The following is a 12,331-nucleotide window of genomic DNA, read 5'->3' as shown; positions in this document are numbered from 1 at the left end:
AACTAAACACACTGATCTTTAGGACAGGTGCTTTCTTGTTTTTAGGGTTCCAGAATTTGCTATAGAATCACAAGATAAAGGTCCATTAGGTGTAACGTTTATTCACATTGCTATAGCACTCAAAAGCCACAGTTGAGACAGTTGGACCACTGTGCTAAAGTTTTTACAGACAACTGATAGGACACTGACCTGCCTGTCAAGTGCTTACAGTCCAAAATAGACCAGGCAGTTGAAATGCTGAGAACTGAGACATGGGGATGTGGAGGGTTTTGCTCCAGAGTATGAATTTAGTTTCGGAGTTTCAGTGCCCAACATACCAGACTTCTCATGATGCAGTTACATCATAGGAGGATAAACGTTTAAGAGGAATAAATATTTGAGATGGTAATGTTTGTCATTCAATTCTTTTTTAACTGAAAAGATCTTAATTTAGTCTCTTTGTTCACCTCCAGCATTAATACTCTATAAAATTGTAGAACAGTAAGCTGATTTTAGTTAAAGTAATGATGTATATTATTTCTGGTTATAATGCTTTAGTCATGATGCTACACAAAGTGTGATGCATGCCTCCTGAGCACAGGGGAGGATAATTCTTTTGCTTGAAAAAAGCTTGTGATCAAAAGGCAAAGGTAGATGATGATTTAGAGAGTGCAGTATCTACAAATAGAAAATTATTGAGGTTGTGATGGGTGCTTGTTTCATTAGACAAAAAATCTAACCATATAATTTGTAAGAAACTCCTTGTTTCCCTTTTCCCCTTTTTTGGATAGCAGTATTTAGAAATATCCTTTTCTATTCAAGACAATTCTTAAGATAGTAGTAAACTGGTCCTAATACATCTATAATGTTTTCATCTGCCCGCTTTATGTAACACTGTTTTCTCTTTTATAATCCTATCTGTCATCTTATATCAGTGATTTAATTCATGAAGGTACCTCATTAAGTTGGTCTCAGTGCTGGGAAGTTTTCTTAATGCAACAGCATAATTTAGTATAAAATCAGCAGTTTCAAAACACAACCCAGAGGAAGAGCATATTTGTCTCAAATTTGTACTGGATTTGGGTGCAAGATAGTTGAAAACTACATGCTGATGAATTTAGATCACTTGTCTTGTAATTCTAGAGCCGTGGCTGGCCTTGTGTCCTCTTACAGGAGGTGGAGGTCAGTGGAGTGATCAAGAGGAGTTGGATCAGGGAGCACAGAGGAGAAAGAGAGTATAGGGATCTTCTGTGCAAAATGAACAGAAACGTGTTTTGACATTTTAACAGGAAACTCTAATCTCAAAGCTGTTTTAGAAATATTACTTAGTCTCATCTCAAGTGTTGGAGCTTTCACACATATAAGTTGATAAATCATTTCACCTTGGGAGGCAGGTCCTTATTTAGATTAAATGAATCTCCCTTCTGTGCTTCATCTCACTTGTAGAGCTTGCATCTCCATATGGCTAGGCTGTTCCTCTTGGAAGGAGTTCTTTAGGTTGAGAAAATTCACCCAGTACTTTTACATCAGTGCTGGCAAATGCAGGTGCACAGCAGCTGAACAAAATAGAGAGTATATGACTGTGATCCATGAGGACATGGATCACTGACTGCGTTGCAGGCACATCTCAAATGAACGCCTTCATATACTATTGTGGTGGCAAGGAAATGTCACTCCTTATATATATATTTGAAATTTACTGCTGTCTGTAGTTTAACAGGTATTTTGGCTTTCTGTGGACAGGTTTTGGTGGGGAGGCAGCTGCAGGGGTGGCCTCTGTGAGAAGATGCCAGGGGCCACCCCCGTGTTGGACAGAGCCAGTTTTCAGCCAGCTCCAAAATGATTCCACCTCTGGCCAAAGCTGAGCCCGTCAGTGATTGTGGTGGCACCTCTGTGATAACATGTTTAAGAAAGGGTAAAAAACATTACATAGGAGCAGTGAGAGGAGTGAGAAAAAGTGAGAGAAAAAACCCTGCAGACACCAAGGTCAGTGAAGAAGGAGGGGGAGGAGGTGCTGCAGGCGCCAGAGCAGAGATTCCCCTGCAACCTGTGGAGAAGACCACGGTGACACAGGTTTTCCCCCGGAGGACCATAGTGTAGCACATATCCACTCTGCAGCCCATGGAGAGCCCCATGATTCAGGTAAATGTGCCCTGAAGGAAGCTGCAGCCTGTGGAGACACCACACCAAAGCAGACTTCTGGCAGGAGCTGTGACCCATGGAAAGGAGCTCTCGCAGGAACAGGTTTTCTGGCAGGAACTGTGGCCCATGGGGGGCCCACACTGGAACATTCTTTACCTGAAGGACTGTACCCCATGGAGAGTACTCTATCTATGGTGTAGCAGTTCTTGAGGAACTACAGCCCATGGGAAGGACCCGTGTTGGTGCAGTTTGTGAAGGACTGTATAAGACTGGGGAGCCCCACACTAGATCAGGGGAACAGTGTGAGGAGCAAGGAGCAAGAAGCAGCAAGTTGCTACGGACTTACCACAACCCCCACTCAATGTTTGGATCTCCAAAGCATAGGAGGAAATGAAGAGACAGCAAGAGACTGTCCTCATATCTGGAAAACTTCCATAACAGAAACTGCTCTGAGTCTATCAATTTTGGTACCTCCACAGTTTCTGACTTTATGGCAGATCAGTGGGCCTGTCAGTATTATCTGTAGCAACCAGCTGTGCCAGAGCTCCGCACATAGGAGTCTAAAAATTAGGGAAAAGCATTTTAAAATGCTCGTTCCAGAGCTTGTGTCCTGCAACACTCAGGGTCTCTGAGTCATGGCTCTGAAGCAAGATCTACCATGTTAGATAGTCGGTACTGGGGCCTGTACTGTTCAACATCTTTGTTTGGTGACATGGACAGTGGGGTCAAGTGCACCCTCAGCAAGTTTGCTGATGATACCAAGCTGTTTGGCAAGGTAGACATGCTGGAGGGGAGGGATGCCATCCAGAGGGACCTGGACAGGCTGGAAAGGTGGGCCCAAGCCAACCTCATGCAGTTCAACAAGGCCAAGTGCAAGGTCTTACATATGGGTCTGGGCAATCCCAAGCACAAGTACAGGCTCAGCGGGAAATGGCTGGAGAGCAGCCCTGAGGAGAAGGACCTGGGGGTGCTGATTGATGAGAAGCTCAACATGAGCCAGCAGTGTGCGATCGCAGCCCAGAAGGCCAACCGTATCCTGGGCTGCATCAAGTGTGGCCAGCAGGTCAAAGGAGGTGATTCTGCCCCTCTACTCCACTCTCGTGAGACCCCACCTGGAGTACTGCATTCAGCTCTGGAGCCCCCAACATAAGAAAGACATGAACCTGCTGGAATACGTCCAGAGGAGAGCCACAAGGATGATCTGAGGGCTAGAGCACCGCTCCTATGAGGAGAAGCTGAAAGAGTTGGGGCTGTTCAGCCTGGAGAAGAGAAGGCTTCAGGGAGATCTTATTGCGGCCTTCCAGTCCCTAAAGGGGGCCTACAGGAGAGCTGGGGAAGGACTTTTTACTAGGACATGTAGCGATAGGACGAGGGGGAATGGCTTTAAACTGGAAGAGGGCAGGTTCAGATTAAACATTAGGAAGAAGTTTTTCACTCTGACGGTGGTAAGGCCCTGGAACAGGTTGCCCAGAGAGGTTGTTGAGGCCCCATCCCTGGAGGTGTTCAAGGCCAAGCTGGACGTGGCCTTGGGCAACCTGGTCTAGTGAGAGGTGTCCCTGCCTATGGCAGGGTGGTTGGAACTCGATGATCTTCAAGGTCCTTTCCAACCTAAACCATTCTATGATTCTATGTCACTTCTGTGTTAAACTGTGGGTCCTCTAGATTCTTACCTATATGGTATAGGTACCATATAGTCTGCTGAGCAAAACTAATGCTGCTGGCAGACCAGCTGTGTTCTGCTTATCAGACTTCATTTTGTAAATATATGTTTAGGGTAGTGTTTTATTTCTCTTTTGAAGAAATTATAAAAATTTTGGGTGTGACCAAATAATAAAGCAAGACCAATATCATGTAAATATGTGTGCAGGTATGTATATGTATGTGTATTTGTACATAGGCATTTCTCACAAACTTTCAGTTGACCTCTTTGTGTCAATTTCGTGGTTATATTTACAGTTGTATTTGGACTCTGACTTCCCCTGTGCCTGTTTAGAGGTTTCAAACTATATGGGTATAACTTCTGGAAATCAGTGAGTAAGAAGATGTTGGGATTTTTTTTTCTTTTTGTTTTTCAAGAAAAGATTTAAGTGTGGGACTTGTCTTTAGAACAATAACAGGGACTTGGGGAAGTCTTTCTCTCACAGAGGAAGAAGACCGCATGTGGCTTGGCTGTGTCTCAGTAAACACCGCTTTGTACAATTTTTGACATTTTGGCATTTTGATTTCCCATGAGTCATCTATTCTTTTAAAGTGATAGTACTATCACGTAGTTCAATCTGCTTGAAATAACATATCTAATTCATATTACAGCTACTGCAATAACATTATCTTGGCTATTTAAGGTGCATTGCAATGTGTTCTCTGGAGTCTGACCTGCACATTCATCTTGTCTTTAGTGAGACCAATGGCATTGCAAAATTTGCAGGAGAAAATCATATGTGTAATACTGGAATTAAATTGTCAGCTATGAAGAGATGTCTGGTTTAAAGGCAAATTATTATTCAATATGTTTCAATGTTTGCCCATGAAAGTATACTTGTCACTGCTTTATATTTATGGGGAGGAAAATCTTGAACAAAATTTTCTTAGAATGCTAATATGAGACTGTGTTTTACCAACCATAATTTAGTCCATTTATAATAACGAGAATGCCTTTAGAAGTGCAAGAGAAATAGATAAAGAATTGGGAAATCCGGGTAGTCATGTTTGCCTGGAGGCATTTTCTGAGAACAGTAGTGAGTCAGAATGCAAATCCTCATGGCTTTGCTGATTTTTCTGGTTGCTGCTGATTACTGTAAAATTGATTCAGTAGCGTTGCAGCATCTCTGCATATGTTTAAGCCTAATCTCCATAGTGTCACAGGCATTTTTCCTCTCTGTGGCTATTGTACTGAGTAAGAAAAAATTCTCATAACCTTCATTTTAGTGTTTTTTCTTATCAAGGAGCAAAGAAGGACACTGTTCAGTAACTTCCCTGTCTTGATCTTGAGTATAGTAGCACAAATTTTCATGGACTGGTTATTTCAGTACTTTAATGATAGTCAGATAATGTTTTATTGTATTTGGATCTAGGTTGTGGCAAGGATAGTTTGCTTTGAAAATGTGAAGAATTATTATTCTGTTATTTTTAGATAAAAGTATTTTAGGCTCATATCATGTTATTTAATGCAATTTGAAGTTTGACTTTTTATCTTTTTTTTTCCCTCTCTTTCTTTCCTCTATCCTGAGAATGAATTTGAGCTTTAACTCTACTCAGTGTACAATTTCACAGCTTGACATTGATTTCTTGAATTTTTCATCATGTAGAATCCTACTGTATGGACCACGTGTTACAAAAAGTACCCTTTGCCCATCTAAAACTGCAAAGAAGTAAGGCAGTGCAGGACCTTAACTAGGGTGTTCTCTAAACAGAAAACACATTAAGTAACTACCACTTACGTACACAAGGTTTACATTGAACTATTTCCGTTGGCAAAGTTAACTGGACTGTGTTTGAAAATAGAGGAGGCCTGCCATATCCTCACAGAAGCATTTGTAAAACACTGAGAAATCCCTTTGCAGTGGAAAGTAACATGCAGGATGTGACTTCAGAACTGAATGAATGATTATACAAAAAGATATAAGAAACAAGTGTTTAAAAAGGGTTATTAGTAAGAGAGATTGTGTTGAAGAAATCAGGAGGTATAGAGGACATTTGTTGCAGAAATGAGAGCCTAAGTTAGGGCTGCCAGTGAAAACTGAAACTTGCAAAGGACATTAAAAAAAACAGTAGAAGGTCATTTACATCTTTAAATACAAAGAGAGGAAATAGCAAAATAATTGAAGCTGTTATATATTGATGGTGGGACAGAGAAACGGGAAAATCTGGTTAGAGATGTAAAACTAATAGATACTTCACATTGATTTTCACTCAAGGAGGATGTTGACCTTAAAAGAGGCGTGATGGCTAATGGGAATAGGGAAATCACCTCTTTGTTCCGTGGTTCTTAAAGAAACAGTTTACTGAAGGACAGATGCAATAACAAGTGCTTCTTAACAGAGCTGTCAAGTGAGTTGTGATACGTATGATCAGTGAATAGGAAATAGAATACCTATTTTTAAAGGGGCACATAGAATCTGGCAGCCATGGACCTAGCAGCTTTTCATTAGTAGACTGTGAAGTTATAGAACAGATTTTGATGGAAAGAAAACTTTAAAATATGGCTATAAACAGAAAATTACATAAAATGCAACCAGAAGTTATTCAGGTAGAAAGTATGGGGTTAATCCATACCTTCCAATTGCCAAGAGAATGACGTAAAATAGACATCCTCCTACGAGAAGTGGTTTATGAAAATAGAGACAAACAGGAGAGTTAAAAGGTAGGCATGAAACTAAGGGGAAGATGTCAACAAATGCTGGTAAAAGAGGAGGTACCAGGCTGGAGAAGTAGGAGGAAGATGCTAAGAGGCTGATTTTACAGTAGACACAGATAAAAAGCCAGAGTACCCTCATGGAATTTGCTGTTGAGGCAGATACAGACATCAATAGAAGTTCAGAGCAGACTAAGAATGCAATCGTGGAAGTAAATAATTTTGAGGAATACAGTAATAGATGTGACATAATGGAAAATGAATAATAGTGACTAATAAAAATACTATGCTATAAGCAGAAACTCAAAATTTGGAAATGGCTCAGAAGGGAGAAAGAGCAGAATTTTGATCCCAAGATGATCGTCAGCCGTCACTGAGGTGCAGATTTAGAAAAACACAAAGCGATATTAGGGTATGTCAGCAGAAATATTTTGCAGTAGAGATGGGGAAGTAATGTAAAAAGAAGCAGAAAGTCTTAAACTGAAATTCTAAACGTGTTGGTCATCTGTGTTCAAGAAAGATGAGATGAAACTGGGAAAGCACAAAACAACACTTTTTGGGATGATTAGTGGAATGGCAAGTCAGTCATTTGATGGGTCTGGGAGAATGAATGTTGTGTGGTCCAGCAAAGAAAGCACTAGGAAGGTTTGTAAGGTTGTGTGTCAACATATTGAAGGGGAATTTAGGGGAAGGAAGAAAGCTTTTTAAAAATCTTTATATATAATCTGGCTATGAAAATCCTTGGGTTGGGGGCTGTAACAGTGGGGCAGCATATAAAATCACAGAATTGCCCTCAGGCCACTTTTCCAGTTCTGGCCTCAGAACTGGATAAATCACCCAGCTCGAAGGAGAAAAATGCGCTACTTGTATTTTCTGCTTTTTATGCATTAAATGTAATAGGAAAGAATTAAAGCTGAACTGGTTTGAATCAGCCCATTTGCTAAGTGTGTATGCTGAATCCTGACTGTGCTGCTGTCACAGGATGACTGTGACCTCCAGGCTAGAAGAGAGGAGGCCATCATCTAGTTAAAAGGGTGTGACGCAGGATTTTCCATGTTTGGCCTACGTGTAAGATTCGGTTGCTAGGAGGGAGGGTCTGGAACAGGAGAGCATAGGAAATACATACTTAGGAAAGAATGGGTATGATGATCCCCTAACTGACCCTTTTCCATTTTCTGTGATTCTGGGCTAGGTAACACTATTAATGGTCACACAGTTTCCAATAGGTTGTTTTGTACTTCAAAAAAAGTGGGATGTTTTTCATTGGGCCCTTTATGAGTTGCTTGAAAAGCAGTAATTTCTCAAGAAAATACCCTTATGCCTGCTTTTATGTGCACAGGTCAGTAAAGCCCTTATCCAGTCTGCTGAAATCAATAAGTCTTCTCTATGTCTTCAGTGAGTCCAAAAGCAAATCAAAACTCAGAATATATATTCAGGTCATTTGATTTCTGGTTTTGAGGTTGACACAGAGTAGAAATTAGAGGTTTGGGGCAAAAGTCTGGTCACATTGACTTACTATGTTTGCCTGTCAACCGCTCTCCTAAAGTCAAGGAGATTATTCATGAAGCAAGTTGTTACTCAGTTTCTTCAGCAGAGTTTTAATGTAGCACAAGGGCTCCCTGCTTAAAAGGGAGTGAAGGTTCTACATTTTAAAGATGCAAAATGTCCGAATTTTACTTATGAGGTCAGTTACTTTTTTTTTAATAGTTTTTGCATTTTAAAATGTGAACGCTTTCCTGTTTAAGGTAATGGAAATGATCAATGCCTGATAATATGCAGAGCTATGATAAAAAACAGCATATGTTGACTTTTCACTGGTGTGCAAAAATACATGTTATTTATTTTATATTTTATTTTAGAGTAAAAACACTACAGATAATGCAATGCTCTTTGAATAGGGTGCAAAAGTGACAAAATGTTATTTAGCTATTTATTTATTGGTTTCCAGAATGAAACATATATGAAAAATGTGTATAGCTAAATACAGGCAGAAATTGGAATCTTCGAATTAAAAATTTGAGGATGTTGGAATGTATAAGTATGTGTTTACAGATTTTTGTCACTAACTGAACTCCATTGTCTTCTTTTTCTTCCAGTTTGCTCCCAGTATTCTAGAGGAGTTTTTGCCATTTTTGGACTATATGATAAGAGATCAGTACATACCTTGACCTCATTCTGCAGCGCCTTGCACATCTCCCTCATCACGCCGAGTTTCCCCACGGAGGGTGAGAGTCAGTTTGTGCTGCAGCTGCGGCCGTCTCTGCGGGGAGCCCTCTTGAGCTTGCTGGATCATTATGAATGGAACCGCTTTGTCTTCCTGTATGACACCGATCGAGGTGAGTTGCAACCCAGCTTTGTTTGTAGTTCAAATGACTTTTGCAACGACCGTGCATTTTCGTGTCGTATCGAGAGCTTGGGGAGTCAAATTTTAAGGGCCTTTGAGGTGAAATACCTCTGACTGAGTAGCTGTGTGGCTGATGGAAGAATTCCTTCGTCTGCAAATATTGGATGTTGGATGCACATAGTATGTAATTGAACAGCCAAAGCCTGTGCTCTAAGTCTAGAATACTAAAACTTTTTAACTAACATTAGTGAAACGAAGACACAGTTCGATAAGCAGAATTTTACAGCTGCGTTCACTCTTCAACTCACTTCATAAGTGACAGCAGTATAAAAAAGTAGAGGACCAGCCACTTCTCTGCACCTGCACTGGTGTAAGCTGAGATGCGAGCGAGTCCCTTGGGGCTTCCATGCTTTGGAAGGTCAAGGCAGAGAGAGGCTCGCTCGGTGTGAGGCCCTCAGGCTGTGGCAGAGAAGCGGAGGTAAGAGGGAATACCTGCCAGGTGAGGAGTATCCATGGGGCAGCAGAGGGAAGGAGCTCTGCAGTAGCCTGTCTTCTGCTCCTTTCATCTCAAGTTATCTCTTTGATGGACTACACTATTATAAAATATATATTGTGTAGCACAAAAGGCTACACTTTCTATTCGCATTCTCCATTCCACATCCCAAAGCATCTCAGAACCTTTTAAGTGGTAAAAAACTGCAAGAGCATCACTGCGCTTCACCACTCAGTGCTGAATTGCGAAGTAAAATCTGTTCTCCGCGTCGTCTGTTCAGTCCTCTGGCAAAGCCCTTTGCCTGTGTTTATGGAGTAGGATTGAGCCAACGTGGCTGAGCTTCTGTGAAAGAGGCAAGATTTTTATGTTGATGGCTTGCTTTCAGGGGGGAAGTGAGCGGCATAGCTGTAGTCAAATAATTATTTTACTACAGCTGTTTCAATATAGCTCCCCATGTGGACAGTCTATTCTGGAATTAAAGTGGCTTTATTCCAGTGTAATTATTCTGCACTAGAAATAGGGAATTATACTGACCTAACTAAATCTGTTTAATTATTTGATTATGGCTATAGAAGTCAATTTTCTCATATATACAAGCACTAAATTTTAGTGAGTTTTTAACTTCCTATACTGCCTAAATACCTGAATTTAAATCAAAATGAGTAATGGAACAAAACGGAAGTGTTTGTATTATTCCATAATTGCTTTGTTTTTTTTTTAAATACAGATTTTTTTTAATGTTTGCTGGACCTACAGGGGAAGTTCTGAGAAGCATTATAGAATGTATTAGATAACTGGAAAGAGAAAAAAACAGTGTATTTAAAAGTATTCCTACTCAAGACATAGTTACGTGTAACAAGAAAACAGCACACGTAGGATCTGATCCTACAAGTTCAACAAATTGTTAAGAGAGGAAGTGCACAACCTGCAGTCACCTTGCTCATCTAAATTCACACGCTTAATTAGATTGAGACATCATTTTTAAGCATGCAATATCACACCAAGGGCAGTTTCAGAACATCTTCTATAACAGTGTGGTTAATAAACTATTCTTATGGCACTGAACTCAGCAACTCTGAGCTCATCAGTGTGTCTTTGGTAAAGAGATGACATTTGCCAGCTTGGATGCAGGGGGTGCTAGCTACATTGGATAGTCCCTCAAATTCTGAATAAGTCTTGTGACTCAGTTTAATGCAGGAGAAAATAAGATTCAATGCATCTTTAGGTATTAAGATGACTAAAAATATACCATTGCTGAATAATTTTCACTACCATTCCACAACAGAAATTTTTAATGCGGAGCTGAGATATGACAAGTAAAAGGTAAGTATTGTCTCCTACTATCAGTGTAACCAGAAAAAGAAAATAAAATCGTTGATGTTGAGTCATAGGGTCTCTGTCAGCGAGGCCAGAACTTAACCTTGCCCACATTTTTGCCAGAGATCCTTCCTTTACATGCCAGATGTTTCCCTGTCTCTCAGAGCAGCCCAATCCAACCAAACTGAAGGAAGAGGAACCCCCTTAGCCTTTTGGTTTTGATACTGGACCTGCGAGTTGATCTATGCAGCTTAACTGGGAAGCTATAAATAAGCTTTTAGGGGGGAAGGTAAGCAATAAGCATAAATTCAAGCCAGACACAGTAGCTGTTGTGAAGAATGCCGCATTTAGCAGCTATCATTATTGTAAAAGGCAGAAGTCTTTGGCAGAAGGTGATATGATAGTATAAACTTCAGCAAACCTTCAGCAGCAGGGACGATGTTACTGTGGTGGGTAAATGCCTGTTGTTTTCAGACCTGCTTTCCCGGCCTTCTCATCCTGGTTGCTTCTTGGTTCTGTTGCATGTGGCTCAGTTACTGCTCTCTCCTAGGGGGTGAACAATTAAATCCTATTATTTAGGTAGGTTTCTCTGCTGTATCACTCCATTCATCTCTTTGGCAGCCCCTCAGCTCCCTGCAGAACCTGTTTCTTTGCTACTGGGAGCATCTATGTTAGCGTTTCAGTTCAGGTCAGGAATGCACTCTTGTCGCATCTATCTAAGTCATTCCTATGTACCGCACTTGGCTTTACACCGTGGAGTAGTCTTGGAGCTCACAAACTGATGAGATGGTGGCTTCAGCTATTATGTTAAATATCTTTTCCGATGTTCTGCCAGACTCACAGTCTGGAAAATCACTGTCCTGTGACAGGATGAAGATACTAGTAAGAATGGCAAAGATATAAAATGAATTGGATCTAGCAGGGGACATTACAGGAAAGAACAGGTTTTGCAAAAGATATTAGACCTAAAAGAAAGATGAAGGAAAATTCAGCTCATTATTTAACAGGGAAAGTGAACAAGTAAAGAGTGACACAGAAGGCTAAAGCCTCAAGGGCCCTTTTGTTTCAACATATTCTTCTTTCTCTTACCCTCCTTCCATAAAAAGGTTTAATTATGACCCGGTGCTTGATACAATTAATATTAACAGCAAAGTGCCAGGAACACAGATGTGAAGGGGAAAAAGCAGGCTGAAGCACACTTACCTGAGTTACACAAAGCTTAATGGGAAAGGGCTTAAATGTAAACCGCGCCTCCTTGAGTATCCAGAGGAGAGGGAAGTCCAGCAGGGGTGAAGTACTCAGTATTTGATGTCACCTCTAAAGGGACTTCAGTCAAAGAATCAAATGAGTAGACCAGAAGAACATTTAGTTTATACACGTTGTTTTATTGTGATTAAGAGGCATACAATCAAGTGGAGCTGTGCATCTGCAAATCCGTGGGATTTTTGGCCTAGCACGGATATGCCTAAAGTATGATTTTGCTAGTTGATGACAATATTTTCTAGCACCAGCAAGCAAAAGTTGGACCCTGAAACCACAGAAGAAGGCTGGAGAAGTTTGTGTGAGGTGTGAGAAGCTATTTAAGAATAGAATCATAGAATCATTTAGGTTAGAAAAGACCCTTAAGATCATCGAGTCCAACTGTTAACATAATACTGCTAACTCCACCACTAAACCATGTCCCTAAGCACCATGTCTACATATC

General features: G+C 40.7%; 1 protein-coding gene across 3 annotated transcripts in view; it reads left to right on the top strand.

Annotated features, from left to right (window-relative positions):
* GRIA4 (glutamate ionotropic receptor AMPA type subunit 4) overlaps positions 1 to 12,331 on the top strand; it is a gene marked incomplete at both ends in the record, with an annotated part of 232,294 nt that overhangs the window by 62,517 nt on the left and 157,446 nt on the right. For all 3 annotated transcript variants that reach the window (XM_082483508.1, XM_082483509.1, XM_082483510.1), the window contains one exon: positions 8,569 to 8,808. In XM_082483508.1, coding sequence (XP_082339634.1) covers positions 8,569 to 8,808 — 240 coding nt within the window. The remainder of the gene's footprint in view (positions 1 to 8,568; positions 8,809 to 12,331) is intronic.

Source organism: Vanellus vanellus, assembly GCF_965231255.1.
Source record: "Vanellus vanellus genome assembly, chromosome: 1".
Lineage (NCBI taxonomy): Eukaryota > Metazoa > Chordata > Aves > Charadriiformes > Charadriidae > Vanellus > Vanellus vanellus.
This window is presented reverse-complemented; position numbering and strand designations above follow the sequence as displayed.